Consider the following 18,469-nt stretch of genomic DNA (forward strand, 5'->3'; position numbering starts at 1 on the left):
ATTTTGACCTATGATCTAGAAGCTTACAGCATAGTAACCTGGGCTCTGATGCCTGAGATGAATCATGGAAGGAAGATACTTTACTAGGAAAGGATATTCCAAGGAAGCCTTCTGGATGTGCAGGATGACTGCTCATGAATGCCAGATTTCTTTTCTTTTTCTTTTTCTTTTTTTTAAAGATTTTAGTTAGTTAGTTAGTTAGTTAGTTAAGGGAAAGAAAGAGCACACGTGTGCGTGTGTGTGCATGAGAATGGGGTGGAGGGTGGGGGGTAAGGAAGAGGGAGAGACTTCCAAGCAGACTCCACGCTGTGCATGGAGCTCGATTTGGGGATTGATCTCGGGACCCATGAGTCGTGATCTGAGCTGAAATCACGAGTTGGATGCTTTCCAGACTGAGCCACCTAGGCACCGCATGAATGCCAGGTTTCTGATAAAAAATAAACTTCGGAAACATTCTCAGGAAAGTGAGGGTAAAGCTTGGGTGAATCGAGGTTATGTGGAGCCAGACACATCATTGAAAGTAGGGGTAAAGCCTCTTTTGGAAAAAGAATACAAAAATAAAAATCTTGCTTTTGCAAGATTTACCAAATTCCAAAACCATGTGAACCTATGATGGGTTCTTTCCCAGCCTTTCCCAGGCTATACAATGGAAGAGCCTGAAGCTCTCAGCTTTATCGGTTTAAAGTAAATTCATTCTGGGCAGGGAAGGTAAGAAAACATGCAAGAGTAATGTCTGCCAGGAATGAATGTATTCTTGGCTTAAATAGTATATTAGTGAAATCTTCCTTTGGGGCTTCTGGTATTTAGAAACTCAAGATGGATGGTGCTGGCCCCGAGAATTTAATATAAAAACAAAGAACCCTTTATTTATTGTGCTTCTTTCCTCCTTTCTGGAGGAGGATGGTCCAGCATTTTTAAAAATTTTATTTGTGGGCTGATAAACATTTTATGAATGTTCATCTGACCATATGCTTAGGATGAGCCTGTTACTTGTTTTTGCTTTTCTCTTGACCAGAATTTATAAGCAGGAGAATATGAAGGTATTTCAAAGCAAATAATTCACAACCTGAGCTTGTGTCAAGCTCTCTTGGAAATATCATCTCCTCCTGCATAATTGACATCCAATATACTTTTGTATGGTAACAGGCTGGATGAAAATCCCGGAAGTTCTCTCAGATTCCTAATATTACTTTCAATTTCTCTTGCCTGAGCTTTTGGTTACCTACCTCTCAATAATGATTTGAGAGATCAGTCCTAGGAGTGATCAGAATGTCCTCTTCTCACTTACTGTTTTTGGCAAAAGCTAAGCTTTTACTAGCTATCTTTTTAATACTCAGATGACTAAATTTGGGACAAATACGAGAGGAGGTGAGATATTAACACAACTGGTCGCTCATATATTTCAGGAGCTTGTCACCCTAAAAGATGATGCAGATGAATTAGAAACAGCTTCTAAAACTCTTAGATATATTTGTAAGTAATAAAAACAGTAAAGATTCCTGAGAGAGCCTGGGGTGCCTTACCATGTAAGATTTATAGCAAGAAAGGCAGTCTTCCTCTCCTTCGTGATTATATTTGTAAGATCGAGCATTAATATTTTCTTTTGTCAAAACATAGCTGCACATTGGCTTAATATCTTCCTTTCGAAATGATGAATAATAATTGTGCTGGTGTAATAAAGGACAAAGGGGCCTGGGAAAAATACTAGGGACTTTTCTTATCTGTCTAGTACTTTTTTGGTTTGTTTGGTAGTCCTTGGGAGAAAGCCCAGGGTATGTAATATGTGCGAGCGTCCAATCTATTTTATTTTTCCCAACTCCTAAGTCATTTATCAAATTATTTCAGGGTCGTAAATCTAAGCACTTTTCTGTAACTCAGCTACTTTCTTTCCAAGACGTATCTTTCTTGAAGAAGTTTAGTGTGCTTTTAAAGTCTATAAAATGCTTAATGTGTTAAAGAGGTGACACACAGGAATTCTCTCTCCGCCAGAGTCTGAGAGTTCAAACATTTCTCGCATTACCATGTGCCTCCCTTAATGTGGCAGCTTTCCCTGAAAAGATTCACAATCACAGGGAAGAAAAAAAAAAATCAATCTAAGCACGCGTTCAGCACTGAGGACTTCTCCTTGGCCTGTTGACAATGCCCCAGCATGAATTCTGAGACACATCTTATTAGGAGTCTGTCTGGATGCGTTCAAGTGTTCGCTAGCAGTGATTCAGGAAAATCAAGGCCAACACATACTCGGCAGAGATGTGAATTTCTAATGTTTGTGTTTCATTGACTTTCTCACCCCCATCATCTAAAGAAAACAAAAGTAATGAAGATTTTATTTCAGTTTATCATAATCTCTACGATTAGGTCACTCAGTTAATTTATTTTAGTTGCGTTAAAGAATTTATCTTTGGACGTAGAATAGGCACCTTTCTGAGACTAAGGGGTGGAAGAGAGTTCTGTGGGGTCTTGTTTTGATTTACTCTGGTACCAAGAAAAACATACCATTATTTTTAATTTTCAAAGGACTATTTTACAATAGCTTTGAATGGTGTAATAACCAATATGCATTCAAGGGAAACCTGTTGATTATCACCCACTATTTTATTTATATCAATAACACCAATCATTTTGGGGGCGCCTGAGTGGCTCAGTGGGTTAAGCCTCTGCCTTCGGCTCAGGTCATGGTCTCAGGGGCAGGGAGCCTGCTTCCCCCTCTGCCTCTGCCTGCCTCTCTGCCTGTTTGTGATCTCTCTCTCTGTCAAATAAATAAATAAAATCTTAAAAAAAAATAATAACACCAATCATTTTTGACAGTGGTTTCCAATGAAATATGTGATCCCAAATTTGCAAAATAGCCTCTTGGCACACTGAGAAATATGTAGCTGTATGATGGCTCTTACTCTGCTAAGAAACATGTGCTTATTTGATTTGCAGCAGTTAGTGTGGTCTTGTGTGAATGATACTTGGACAAGTCAGGATTCAGCTGTATTTTCTTTAACTAGAAAAAAATACCGTGTCACATATGTGTATTTTACATTATTTTATTCAAAGACGTTTAACATGAAAACAAACTTGTAAAATTTGTAAAGCAGGCGGGACAGACATTATTGTTCCCATTTTACAGAGGATGACACTAAGCTCTGAAGAAAACTTACCCATGGTGGCAGCATGGTAGAATGCCAGTGTTTCCTCTTCTGGGGCTCTCCTCCTGCAGCTTCTTCCCTTCTTGAGACACGCACTCTGTAACTTTTAGAATTTCATTTATTTATTACTTTATTACTTTGATTTTCTATACTATTCAGTCATAATTACTCTAAAACTGCTTTTTGAAAAATTTAAAGTGGTCCTTCCCTTCCAGTGTCTGTTTTGCACCACAGTGTAGAAATCCAGGTGGGTGGTGTGTACCACTTAAACGGATACTAATCGGGATTTGTGTTTTCCATCTGCCTGATGGCACTTTATCCTTGAGTCTGTGTTTCTTAGTGTTCTTAGTTAACAATTTATATCTTCAGGGTTAAAGCCAAAGCCTGAGTTTGCTAGACCGCCAAAGCATTAGGAAATACAAAGATGTCTCAAGAGGTCGTTGTCATGCTAGTGATAGAATCTTGAAGTTTTATAACTACATGGGAAATGTGTATTGCATTTGGAGCTACTCACTTTAAGAAGACTTTTTTTTTTTTTTTTTTTTTGCCATAAGAATTAAGATTTCAAACAATGCCTCCAGAAAGAGTAATCACTGATAGGAAGAGTAAGTGTACTAGATGAGAGAAAATATTCAGATTACTGTATGGGGGTTCAATTTCAATTTAAGACATCCTCAGTACCTATAGGCTAAGATGTATATAATATATAATTCCAGGGATGATAAAATCAGATCCTGTAAAGCATAACTTGCTGGCTGGCTAGGGGGAGTCCCTGAGATTCTCATTAATAAAGCCACTCTTTGGGTTTCATATACTTTCCTAACTATCCATCCATCCTTTGATCCAATATACCTTTTACTGAAAATTTCACCATGTCCATGTCCCTAGTCTGTGTTAGGCATTGAGGCTATCGTGACTATCTGTGTAAGTTGTCTTTTGAATCTGCTCACGGTATATGGAAGAAAGCATACTAACGGAGCAAATAAACAACTAGAATACAGTGATAAGTCATTCACATAGGGTACACGATAAGTTCTTAATAATTTTCTTGAATCAATAAACATAATAACAGGGTGTGAGTTCAGTAACTCAGAATGGTACACCTCCTTTGCAAGGAGGCTGTAGATATAGTCGCTTTTCCAATAGCACCAGGGCTGGAATCAGTAGGCTCTGCAGCCTGTTAGTGGAAAGTAAATAAAACTAGGGTGGAAACTAAGAAGTCAAGCTTGGTGAGGAAACATTGAGATTAGATCTCCCCTGCTTTACAGCTTTACTATGTTGCCCCTGACTTAGACATTCTAAGAACATCAAGTAGATTTTTTTTCTCCCCATTATAAACCATAAACATGTTTTTGTAATTAGGTCTATTGACTTTGGCTTGTTAGTAACTAGCTGTGTGACCTTGTGAAAATAGAGTATTTGGTGATAAGGTGATCTCTGGGATCCATGTTAGATTTAAGTTAGATTCTCTTATTTCAAGTCTATTTTATATTTTGCCTCCTTCATATATATATATTTTTTTAAATGGAAGTGTCAGCCATTTTCGAATTTAGAAGGAAATGATTATGACCATGGGCCTGGCTAATTTGACTTTGGCAACAAAGAGTATAAATGGGAAACTAAGAAGTATTGGCCTTTTTTTTTTTTTTTAAATTCCAAAGTAGTTCACAAATAGTTACAAGGATTCTTTGTATATTTCCTTCTTCCTTTTTATATGCAGCAAAGTCAAATATGGGGTCTTTTTGAAAATGGTACAACTACTTAGACTATAGCCAACAAGTAACTCTTGGGAAGAACTTTTTTCTCTTGGGGTGCTACCTTCAATCTGATATTCATTTTGGCTCAGATCAGTTGTAAATACCATCCTGTTTCTGTGAAATGTAACTGGTGTTTGCTCTGGGCTGGTGGGACAGCCACGTGCTGTTTGCTCTGTCAGTAGCTGTACCCAAGTATCCACAGTACATTATTCAGATCAGCTCTCATGAACCAGCTGTCCTAATTCCAGGTGGACCATAAGAAATCTTTCTCCTTACAGCAACAGCTGTGCCACCTGGTAGCTTAAAGAGCAGTGGTTGGATGAATCAGCCATTGTTACAAATTCACTTTTTATCTGGTAAACACTTTGCATAAACTAGCATAACTGAACATATTTCCAACCTGGTCCAGGACTGAAATGAAGTGAACACTGAAAGCCTTATCTGTATTATGTTAAATTGTTTGCTTATTGTCAATACCTATCATTAAGACACTGAATAAAATCTACATGCCAAAATTAGATTTATAAAATTTACAACTCTATTTCTCATCATACTGCTTTCTATCTCTCAAGATACAACTATGTCCTTCATATTCTTTACATTCTCACACAGAGATTACTCTAAATACTGTTATTGCTATTTTAAATACATAATAAAATTTCCCCAAGCTTGGATTTTTGCTAAGGAAGAAGTTGAACTACACAATATTTTATTATTGCCTTATTATTAGCAAGTAAATAAAAATAACTCCAAACAACCACTAAAGAAATAATTTCTAAACGGAACCCTTATACTTAGTGTTTTAGGGAACAAGATTTATTTCATTGATAAATGGTATCCACAGGTGAAAAACAGTAAAAACTAAACAAAAACAAGCCACAAATGATCTGACAGTCTGTTTAAAAAAAAAAAAAAGTTGTCAGTTTGAGTGGGTTCAATAAGCCTGTTATTTTGTTTTAAGCTATTAATTTTCTTAGTGTATGAATGCATATACACATGCACACACAAAACCTAAAATTGTGATTTTAAGTTTTCATTAATAATACAAAAGGAAGCATATTATACCTAGGGCAAGGTATAGCATTTCAAATTCTAGAGTAATGTTATTAGGCAGAATATTCATCTTATGTACAAATAATTTGATGGTTAGAAGTGATTTTTCCCATTGCCTGTTCCATAGTCTGACTTCTCTTTTCAGAGATAAGTAAATTGAGGGCCCAATAGATTAAGGGATTTGTTAAAGATCCCATGGATTAGCGGCAAAAAGTTCAAGAAAACAACTCTATAGGCAGAAGGACCACAGGTGACCACTGGTTACAGATCTGTGAAATTGCTGTCTTCAGAATTTCCTGGCCTCAATGCATTGCTCATGTACTAAGAAGTCTTCATTAAATATTCTTCATGATGTTGGGATAAAAAACTTTCAAGCAGGGTGCCTGGGTGGCTCAGTGGGTTAAAGCCTCTGCCTTCGGCTCAGGTCATGATCCCAGGGTCCTGGGATCGAGCCCCGCATCGGGCTCTCTGCTCAGCCAGGAGCCTGCTTCCTCCTCTCTCTCTACCTGCCTCTCTGCCTACTTGTGATCTCTGTCTGTCAAATAAATAAATAAAATCTTTAAAAAAAAAAAAAAAACAAACTTTCAAGCAGAGAGGTAATTTTAGGTGTCACTTGAAGATTTAGATTTCCCAAGAATTTGAACATAATAAGGACTTAATGATTTCATTTTTATTCTTTTTTTTTAATTTTTTTTTTTATTTATTTGCCAGAGAGAGAGAGAGAGTACACACAAGCAGGCAGAGAGGCAGGCAGAGGCAGCGAGAGAAGCAGGCTCCCTGCTGAGCAAGGAACCCGACGCGGGACTCGATCCCAGGACCCTGGGATCACGACCTGAGCCGAGGGCAGCGGCTTAACCAACTGAGCCACCCAGGCGTCCCGATTTCATTTTTATTCTTAAACAAAGATGCTGCAATTGATCCAAATGTTCTTAAGGATAGGTTAAAAAAATTAAGAAAAACTACCATGCTTTTTCTTACCGAAATGAACTAGTAAAAGGTCTTTAAGAAACCTCCTAGAAGTTCTCCTCTTTAAATTTCTAACAGCATGTGTTAACTAGAAGCTAGGTGATAACTACAAAAAACGTTTAAATACCACAACACATTTCTGAAAAGAAATATAAACGTATACAAGAAAATTGCCAGAAACCAACTAACCACAAAAGATATTTAGAATATGCACCAGGATGAAGGAATATAAATTAATTTTTCACACACACACAAAAAAAAAATTGTGAGAATTCATTTAAGAGAAGAGTTAAGGCACTATGCCAGGGCAGAGAGAGGGTACAGATAAGAGAGAAAAGATATGCTAAAGTCAAAATCTACATGTGGCATGCATGATAAAGGGTAATAGAGTCAGATAGCCACTAATGGCTGTGTGTACACGGAGGAACTTTTAACTTCCCTGGTGCTCGGTTTTCTCATCTGTAAAATGCAAGTCATGATTTTTAGTGATGATATGTACCTTGAAAGGTTATAAGAATAAATAAAACCTAAGATAGTCTCTGACATATGGTAGGTACAGGACACATGTGAGTCTCGCTTCCTGCTTCTCAATTTGCCTAAGAGCAGTCGTATATTTATCTGTGAAACAGAATAGACATCATAATTAATTGGACTTCAAGAACTGAGTTAGGAAAGTAGAGTTATTAGTGTTTATAAAAAGCATCCTCTACAATTTGTAAATTTTGCATTGACTCCCATTCATATTTACTGATACCATTCATAGCTTCCCTTCATTAGAAATTCTTTTTTAGTAATAGAGTAGATGAGACCTATGAGAGAGGTAAGATGTTCTAGGGTTAATGAAAAGGGAACGAACAAAGGATGAGAGCCCAAGTTAGTAGTCCTTCAACTGAATCACAGGTCTATTATTAACTATTTGTTGATGTATTTAAAATACTATTATATAATTTTGTGTATTTTTATTTATTGTTATATCATTATTTATTTATTTTGTGTATGATAGAGTAAAAACTTAAAGTTTCTTTATTTTTCTATTTTTAAATTGTTTTTCAGTGTGATTCTTTTTTGCTGCTTCTTCTTCTTCTTCACTAAAGAGTCTGAACCATCCTGTATTTAATTTTGCTTTATGTTTGATTTTTGAATTGGGAATGTAGTTTTATATTTCTCCTGGTGTTCCTGATTGCTTTTTTTCTTGATTATCAAAGAAACATAGGCCTTTTTTTTTTTTTTACAATATCTATAACAATATCCATATTTTTGTTGAGGTATAATTGACATACAATACATATTATTTTTAGGTATACAGTATGGAGAGTCAACATTTGTATATATTGCAAAATCATCACCACAATAAGTGTAGTTACCCTCTGTCACTTACAAAGTTAAGACAGTGTGATCGACTATATTCTCCATGCTGTACATTATATCCCCGTGACTTTATTTTATAACTGAAAGTTTGTACTTCTTGACCCAAAAAGCAGCATTTCACATAATGAAACTAAGTAGATGGATGAGTACATTAATAAATAACCACATACATAAATAGACAAAAGGTGTTTTGTGGAATTTGTATATACATATGTGTGTGTGTGTGTGCATGCGTATGAGCCAGCTGCCTACCTAGATTCAATAGGGTTTCTCCCAGTTCTTGATGATTTTTTTCATACGTGGACACACTTTGCTTTCTTTTGCCTGCTTTATGAAAAATGAAGATTCTAAATCTAGGTGCCTCAAGCATTGATATGTTGAACTCGGTTGTGAAAAAATACATAAGTTATAGCCAGGCACCAGGACTTGGACGTAATGCCAAAAACATTTTATCTGTCTGCTACCTGACCTGTAACAATGTGAAAAGGCCCATTGCAGTGTTAAGAATACAGGCCAGGGAGGATAAAAGGTTGAGAACCCTTAATAGTTACATGTGTTTAGGTAATAAATGAGTGCTGATGAATTAGTAACATCTTACAGAGATACATTCTGTTTTAGTTAAAAGGATTTAGAGTGTTTCGTGACCCTAGAAACTTTAATCCTATAGTTAATATTGATAGGAACAATTATCTGAAGATAAAAAATAAAACCCTCTCTCCTTAAGTGCATGTTTAATTTAGATAGAGGTTAGGCATTAAGTATGTATTTTTGTTTCCTAAGAACATAGATTTGTATGATATTTTAAAAAAATATTAAAAGACAAAACCCATCTGGTTAACAATTTAAAATTCCCCAGGAGCAATATTAAACAATATAATATTCTAATTAAAACAATAAATATGAGAAATACAGTGCCTGTAAAAAGACAGTTTCATATTTTTATCATTTAACTGAAATGCAAATTTCAGAACAGGATGTATGCAAAGTGCATTTAACACCATATTTGATACCTTTGCTGATATTTGCCTTCTCTATAACCTCTGGCATCTGAGCCCAAGTTAATCAGACAATGTCCGGGTGATAGGGCCACAGAATTAAACTTGACTCTCTCCATCACCCTTACAAATCCCCCCCCACCAGAAACAAACTCCCCATCACCTGCCAGTTTATAGCCCACCTCTTTCTATCCCTGTGCTGCTGCTGACAGTAAATCCCCTTACCAGCTAATTGAACAGATGCACTCTGTACTTCCTGAAGATCCACAAAGCTGGGCTTTGATGGACAGCAGAAAATGGCACAATGAAAAAAAAAAAAACAAAAGCCTTTTAACTGAGAGCACTGCTTTGTTCTGCTCAGAACTTTAAGGTCACTCCAGCGTGTTCTGACTGTGGGGATCTTAATTTTTACTCAACCAATTTACTTGCAGCTGTCATTCTTTCCCATATTAAAAGTTCAGCTCTTCAAGTGTGGGGAATTGGAAGGGAGTGGGGCGGGGAATGAGAAGAGCTTGTTACAAACTAAAAACAGCAAAAACAAGTAAAATCTGGCTTGGCTCTTAAGTACAAAAAGTTATTTTCAAAGCCTATAAATTATGACATAGTGATTAACATGTAATTTAAATATATTTAAACAACAATTATATCACATTTCCAGCCCGGCTAATTGGCCTCACAGATGTTCCCTTGTAGCTGCGTTGCCCTTCCAGGGGGAAAATGAATGAGGTGCTTTTTATCATGGAAAACAGAAAAAAAAAAAAAAAAAGGCAAATAAAAAAAATGGGAACAGAAAAATAAAAAGCAGCCAGTAACCCTAAAAACAATGAATGCTGAAGGGATTTTGCTTAGCATTTTTTTTTTCCATTTTAATGCAGAAAGCTAGGAAGAGCATGAAGACACTCCTGTTACTGTGATGGTATCTGGCAGTGTGTCCAGATCCAGATTTGGCAGGAGGCTGATGGAAAGACTTGTCAAAGCAGGGACAGCGCCGGCATTCTAATATGGCATGGCCTCTTTTCAAGAGGTCCAGTTATTTTTAACACAACCTTTTTACAATCGAAGGCAGTCTAGCCCAGACCGTGAATATATATAATAAAGTATTTCCTGATAAAGAATGATTTACGGGTTTTTCCTTTCATCACTTATCCCTCAAGTTTTATAAAATCCAAACTGGATAGCCATAGCCATCAGTGCCGTTTCTTGAGCTGTGATTCTGGTCTAACGCGACCCAGTACAGCAACTGTTGTAATGTAAGAGGTGAAAGGAACAGCAGTAATTACTCATATTTTGGAATAAGTCTTCTAATATGTAATCATGGAATTCAAATAAATTCACCGCAGTTTCGTCTTACTCTTGCCTTTCTTCTGATAATCTCAAGTAATATTTGATCGTTCAGTGTAAATTGCAAAAGGCCAGTGGTTCAATCTCTGTCTCTTAGTGTCTCATGGTATCTCCAGTATCTACCATAGTTCCTGTGCTTTCACGGTAGAGGTTTAATAAATATTTGTCAAATGCTTGCTCAATAATTGGGGTTTAATGACAGGGTAAAGGCCAAGGTTTATAATATAAAGTTCCACCAGGCACTAGTCATATTTCCCATACCATCCCTCTATTTTCCATATCACTGAATTATACAGCAAATTTCCCCTCAAATTTTATGAAAAAATGTATTTAATTTTATATCTTTCTAAAAGGTAATAAAATATACCTATACTGAAAGTGATGTGGAAAACAGGGAAGCATTTTTTTTTTATTTTTTAAAAAATTTTAAAGAGATTTTATTTATTTATTTGATATTTTATTTATTTATTTGAGAGAGAGAGAGCATGAGCAGAGGGAGAGGCAGAGAGAGAGAAGCAGAAAGGGAGCCCAGGGCAGGATTCAACCCCAGGACCCTGAGATCATGACCTGTGTGAAGGCAGATGTGTAACAGACTGAGCCAACCAGGTGCCCTAGGAGGCATTTTTAAATGCCTCTTGATAAGCAACTTTGGCATTTTGATTGCTTGACTTTAAAAATCTGATTTAGCAGGTGTGAAGGCTTAAATTTTTATCTATCCTTTACGTGTTTATAGTAGTACACAGCTTACCAAGTTCATTTATATACACCTTCTTACTTTGTCTTCATTAAGATATAAGGAGTGAGAGGCCAAGGATAAAAATGAGGATCTGAGGTGTTTCGTGACTGACCACATCACCTGTAACTGGGACTGGGGCTAGAGATCTGACAAATCATAAAACAATGTTTTATGGATAATACTACCTCCTATGCTTAGCATATTAAATATATCTCTACATATATCTTCAAGACATTCTTAGTTATTAGAGAAGGAAAGAGATCAATAGTTTCTATCCCATCATGTAAATGACTGAAGTTTTGAAGAGAGTTAAACTGTAAACTTAATGTAAGATTTCAGACCTTGGTCCTTGATTAGTTCAGGAGACTACGTTAATTATGAGAAATTGTGTTATCTGGTTGCTATTAATTTACATGAAACAGTTAATCTCCATGGAACCATATTTTTCTTAGAGTTTGTTTTATGAATATCTAAATTATAAAAACACTGGCCTGGAATAATACTTAGCCAAGTTTCATACAGGTATGCAGAGAATGCAAACTTCATAAAAGCAACGATTTTTATCTGCATTATTCATTATCTCCATTGTCCAGAAAAGTGCCTGGCACATAGACAGTTCTCAAGAAATGTATGTAAAATATATATATTATTAAGAAATGGTGTTGATATTCACATAACCCCCTCTACTTACCCTAAGGAATATTATCCTTAATATTTTATCATATTTTTATATCCACTTTTATTTAGCCCATAGGATGTAGTATTAAGTTATAAGAATACAGATACCCTTTTTTTTAAACTGAAATCTAATTTTAACTGGTTCTAAATACATGAAAGTAATGTATGCAAAGCACAGTTCCAGGAACATAATTAATTTTCCAAGATTTTCTTCTGTTTCTTAACTTACAAAAAATCAGACTGAGGAGAAAATAGTATGTATTCTTTTTAAAAGAAAAGGCTAAGAATTTGACCCTTTGCTGCAACAGTGAAAATAAATGTAACTTGGTATTCAAGGAAAATTGAAATCCACTTCCATCTCCTTGTGGATAAGTTTCTTTTTATAAGAGAGAATCAATGCTGTGGTATATGGCCATTGTAGCCATACAACAAGTAAGGAAGGAAATGGTTCTTTATTTCAAACTGTAGTTAATTATTTACCATTTTTATCTTTCTTCTAGGGTTAATCAGAAAACTATTCATTATCAACTTAATGTTTAATCTATTTAAAATTTTGCTTTATTTCTATATAATTTTTCTCTTCAGGGATTGAATTACAATATTTAATATTCTCAAAACATAAAAATTAACTCATTTGTAGCCAGAGTGCATAAAATTTTACCATTTAGCAAACTTCACTGTTGTGCATGTTTTCCCCTTTGGTTCATACAATTCACGTGGCTTTTCTTTTCTTTTTTTCTTTTTTTTCTTTTCATTCATATTACCTCTTATTATATCCATCATTCCATTTTTCTTTCCTATTAGAGTGAAATTGGACACAGCCCTCCTCCTGCCTACACCCCCATGTCAGGAGTAAGTATTTCATGACCAACCTTCATCTTTTAGTATTTTTGGTCTTTGTTTATCATGTTTCTTCTCTCTTGTCTCCCCATGGTTTCCTCATTTTGCTTTTTGCCAACAGTGAGTTAAGAATTTGCTGTAGATTGTATAGCTGGCTTTGTGGATATGTTTTATCTCAGTAGATATTCCAAAACTGAGATGCCGCACATCAACAGTGGCTTTTAATTTTTACCTGAAGGGTTTACCTGGACTCAGAAATTATGCTTCAAGTTGAGGAGGTTATCATTATTTCCATGATTATAGGTTGTGTGCTAAAAAGTCAGAGTCTCTGTAATGATTCCCCTAGTTAGGTACTTGGGGACTCAAAGTCATAGCAACCGCAGAAGAGAAGGCGGGAAGAAAATATCACCATCCAAATCTCTGTTCTTAATGTCAACTGTCTACAGTTAATAACGTTTTCATTTGTCATGAAATTTGAATTATATATCAAAAATAGGCGACTGCGGAAAATAACATGAAATAGTTTATATGAGATCATGTGCTGGGTGGTCAGTGACATTTAAGTATGTATTTCCAAAATCCTTTCCCCAGGTTCACTTTTAAAGAAAAATTGGAATTTTAGGTGGTTGTAACTCAAACTTGTTAGCCATTCAGGGGAAACACTCAATTAAGAAACTCTGGCTTTTGTCTGAAAGACAAGTTTTACTATCCTTTTGGCTATTTCTTTTTTACAGCTATTTCTAATAACTTCCATCTAAATGTGTCTCTCTATCGACAGAACCAGTTTGTATACCGAGATGGGGGGTTTGGTCCCGAGCAAGGAGTGCCTGTGCCCTACAGAGCCACAACCAGCACGATCCCAGAAGCGCCACTTGCTCAGGGGGCTACAGCTGAGATTTTTGATGACTCCTGTTGTAACGGCACCCTACGCAAGCCAGCGGCACCCCATGTCCAGGAGGATAGCAGCACCCAGAGGTACAGCGCCGACCCCACAGTGTTTGCCCCAGAACGGAGCCCACGAGGAGAGCTGGATGAAGAGGGTTACATGACCCCTATGCGAGATAAACCTAAACAAGGTACAAACAAAATGTGCAGAAATGATTGTCATTGGGCATTTCACTTCCATCAAAATGAGCAATATAATATAGAAGGGAAATTGCCAAACCACTGGATGTCGTAACGTTTGTGACCCAGAAAAGGCTTGGGCTGCTGCTCTGTGTAGCATACTGTCCAAATCCACAACATTTACACCATCTGAATCTCAGGCACCACCTGATTAGGAGTCTGATTTTTAACAAGATCCCTATGTAACTCTTATGCGCCAGCAAGCCTGAGAAGCATTGATCTAAACTTACCTTTATAGGAATATCTCTATTGAATATTTGAGTGAGGTAGCACATCGCAAGATTTTAGAGCCATGACTTTATTGGACTTACTGTTGAGTTCATAAAGACTGGTATTTTGATGGTACCAATAAAAGATTTGGTCAGTTCTTTAAAATTTTGCATCATTTGGGTGATGTTGGTCATTATAGGAGATTATGATTCCTTATATGATGTTTCAAAAATTAAAGTTCTGACACTACATTTACTTATAGGTATACCATCATGTCTTGAAAATAATTCAGTTTGTGGTTCTACAAAGCTCAGCGATGACTGTACAAATTTACTAGCAGGAATATTAGACATCCAAATCAAATGACTTTTTCAACTTTGAAAAATCCACTTTCCTTCCATGGTAACAGCATCACATGAAGGAGAAGATGGATAATTGTTAATTAAAAACTAATGATTGTGTCTCAGAGTCTTCAGAGTCAAGTAAACTTTATTTTAAGACTCCATATGAAGGCCCATTATGTTTTTGAATATATGGTTATGTTTAATTTTATAAAATGCAATTAAGGGATCCCTAAGTACACATTGTAAATAACCTATTAAAAATATCTATGTAGAGGTATAGATAGGTATTACGATGCTGAAGAATTAGATGCTTTGGAAGATTTGGATTACAGCCCAGTAGTGACACAAATGTAAGTTTTGAGAAGGTTTGGCAGATCCCCCTAAAAGTACAATACTCTCTGGGAAGAGTTTCACCTCAACCATAGAGTTGTTTCTCCAAGTAGATAGATAAGTAGATTGGATTGAGCAAAGGTAACATGAACCATCTAGGAGAAAACACAAGACTTCTAAGTGAGTGTAAAGACTCACTGTAGAGCATCCCTTGATTTTGTCCCAGAGTATAAGCTTCTATAGAAGATTATTGTACTCCAGCCTACTCCTCAGAGAGCAGAGAATGTTAGTACAGACATTATTACGCTTTCAGTTAAGAGGTTTCAGGAAACTGGTAAGGAAAATCAAATTCTGCCTCCCTTAGAAGTTGTTGTTTTTCGGGGTGTTTTTCCACACATTTTTTTAAAAATGACCGTTGCTTTGAAAACCGTTCAAATTCCAACATGTTATGAAGTGAAAAGTACTCCCTACTCCTTTAGGGACAATAATGAAAATAGTACAGTAGAACAAGAAGGCTGCTCAGGGGATTTTCGATCTGAATTCTACAGATCACAAGTAGGCAGAGAGGCAGGCAGAGACAGAGAAGGGAGGAAGCAGGCTCCCTGTTGAGCAGACAGCCCGACGTGGGGCTCGATCCCAGGACCCTGGGATCATGACCTGAGCCAAAGGCAAAGGCTTTAACCCACTGAACCACCCAGGCGCCGCTCGATCTGAATTCTAGTTCAGTACTAGTTGTATCCTTCATACATCATTTAATCTAGGTTTTCTGTTTATAAAGCTGAAAAAAATATGGCTTCCCCTTCCTTCCCTACAGGGTTGTTGTGAGCATGACTTAAGTTCCTGTCATTCCAATACATGGTGGTGGGATAGTCATTACTATCTTTTAACTTGCCCATTATGCTAAATACTTAAGTATATCAAGCAGGCCTATATCCAGGGGCAAATCACCCTGACTTGATGAGATTATTTTTCTCTACTTGTCAGGCTAAGTACAGGGGATAGAAAGTTTCTTTCAGAATGGTGGCATCTCAACAAACAGTTGTGCTCTTTCCCTGTCCCAACACCAAAATAGGAATAGCTAAAGTGTCATATCTGTGTCTACATTAAAAGAGAGGGTAAGAAGGTCTACTGTATGTGGGAATATAGGCCCATATATACTCTATACATAGAGGTGGAATTAAATTTAAGAAGAGCAGCATTGATTAACACCTTCTTAAAAAATTCCAGGTCAATATTGTGTAGTAATTTGTTAGATTGAATCATGCAAAACAGCCACTGTTATGAATGGTTTCAACCTGCAAAACAGTTACTTCATATGATCAGACTAACAGCTTGTTAGTTTGTGATTATGGTTAGCTAGTGGAAGTGAATGTTCTAATTACACTTTATTCTTAGGCATATATATTGTCACGCAAGTCAATTTAGCAGCATGTTAGATATCAGTCAGGTTTTATTAGTTGAGTCTTTTCTTTAGATGTTTCCTTTCCTATGTGTAAAGCTTTCTGGGGAACATCTGTAATCAAATCCATTTTACCTACATGGACATTATAGCAAAACACACAGACTGAAAAATATCGTTCCTTCACTTCATCCATTCATCTTGGCATGGAGTTAAACTATAGACATTTTGATTTTCCAGTACCCTTTTAGAAATTCTAATTTCTCCACATTTCAAAGCTCTTTAACCTGGATAGATTGTCTTATTTTTCAACAACAACAAAAAAATACTGACTTTTAGAAAACAGAAGCATTTAAACAAGTAGGCTCTTGTGTAGGAGAAACAAATGCAATTAGGAGGAAAGAGGAACAATCTAGATGACAGGAAGTCTGCTTCCCGACTCTTTAGTCATTAAGAGTTTGGGCCCATCTACTCTTTCCTACTCTTTTGTCATATGACAAAAGTAATCAATGAAGTAATCAACAAAATGGTTTTTGTGAAAACTCATGAAAACAAACCCATGGCTTAATTGTTCTGGAAAAAGAAGCTAACCATCCTGTACAACCTTGGTCTGATTAACACATTCCAGAAAGTAGATATTAACTAATATTTGTGTATTCCACCAGAATACCTGAACCCTGTGGAGGAGAACCCTTTTGTTTCTCGGAGGAAAAATGGAGACCTTCAAGCTTTGGATAATCCCGAATATCACAACGCTTCCAATGGTCCACCCAAGGCAGAGGATGAGTATGTGAATGAGCCACTGTACCTCAACACCTTTGCCAACGCATTGGGGAATGCCGAGTACCTGAAGAACAATGTACTGTCTGTGCCAGAGAAGGCCAAGAAAGCATTCGACAACCCTGACTACTGGAACCACAGCCTGCCACCTCGCAGCACCCTTCAGCACCCAGACTACCTGCAGGAGTACAGCACAAAATATTTTTATAAACAAAATGGACGGATCCGGCCTATTGTGGCAGAGAATCCTGAATACCTCTCTGAGTTCTCCCTGAAGCCAGGCACTGTGCTGCCTCCTCCACCCTACAGACACCGAAATACTGTGGTGTAAACTCAGCAGTGGCTTTAAGATAGAGACACACCCGCTGCAATTTCCCTGCCGCCTCTCTTTCTCTTACGGTCTTCCTTCTATTCCCAAGGCCAGTAGTTTTGACACTTCCCAGTGGAAGATATAGAGACGCAATGATAGTCATGTGCTTATCTAACTTGAACATTAGAAGGAAGAACTGAAAGAGAAAGACAGGAGGAACCACACTGTTTCTTCATTTCTCTGCATGGGTTGGTCAGGAGATTGAAACAACTAGAGAAGGACCAGCAAATATAAGGCAATACTGCCTGCTGTCAAGCTAGTTCTCAATGTTTTCTCTTTCTTTCTGTTTTTTTTTTTTTTTTTTTTAAGCAGATGCCTGAAAGACCCATGCTATCTGTTCCTACCTGTAGGAACTGATCTGTCTATTTTCAGTACCCTTGGAAATTGTAATAAATTTTCCATTAGAACAAAAGGATAACCTTTTCTATAACATATGATAGTAACTGAGATTGAAAATCCAGTTTCTTTTCCCAACAGTTTCTATCCTAATAAGCAAGAACGGCCAACTCAGCTTTCATAATTTCTTAATCTTTCTCAAAGTTATAACAAGTAGTTATGTTTGGAGGGATATTTTTGGTCTTTTTGTTTCATTTTGCTTTGCTTTGGTCTGTCCCTTTATATTACTTTTACCCCCATATACTTTGACTTTAAATTTTGATTGGAAATATTTTTACATCAAAGTTTCTTATGTGTTGCTATAAATTGACAGAATTGTAAAAAAAAAATATTTTAATATGGTGCAGTGACCATTATTTTAAATATATAGCCTTTAAATTTAGAAGGGGAGGCCAAGACACTAGTCAAGTGTAACATCAAATCTAACTGTCATGTTTTACACTATTGAATATGTATCCCCACTTCCTTTACATTCTTCAACATTTTCTTCTCCATAAATGACAGTAACGTAGGCAGTTGACGATGTAAAAGGGAAACTAAGAGACAGTTCTGTGTGGTTCATGAAAACTACTGACACTTTCAGGGGTGGTCCAATGGGGAATCCATTGAACTGGAAGAGACACTGGATTGGGTATGTCTACATG

At 36.6% G+C, this 18,469-nt stretch overlaps 1 protein-coding gene across 1 annotated transcript; it reads left to right on the forward strand.

The window, feature by feature from the left end:
• Positions 1 to 412: 412 nt before the first annotated feature.
• On the forward strand, positions 413 to 18,144 carry LOC308340314 (receptor tyrosine-protein kinase erbB-4-like; the record flags this gene model as incomplete). The annotated part of the gene is made up of 4 exons (XM_080799447.1): positions 413 to 526; positions 1,338 to 1,473; positions 13,606 to 13,947; positions 16,945 to 18,144. The coding sequence occupies 4 exons, from the start codon at positions 413 to 415 to the stop codon at positions 17,388 to 17,390; spliced, it is 1,038 nt and encodes a 345-aa protein (XP_080655573.1). The 3' UTR covers positions 17,391 to 18,144.
• Between the last annotated feature and the right edge of the window lie 325 nt (positions 18,145 to 18,469).

Source organism: Martes martes, assembly GCF_963455335.1.
Source record: "Martes martes genome assembly, chromosome: 3".
Lineage (NCBI taxonomy): Eukaryota > Metazoa > Chordata > Mammalia > Carnivora > Mustelidae > Martes > Martes martes.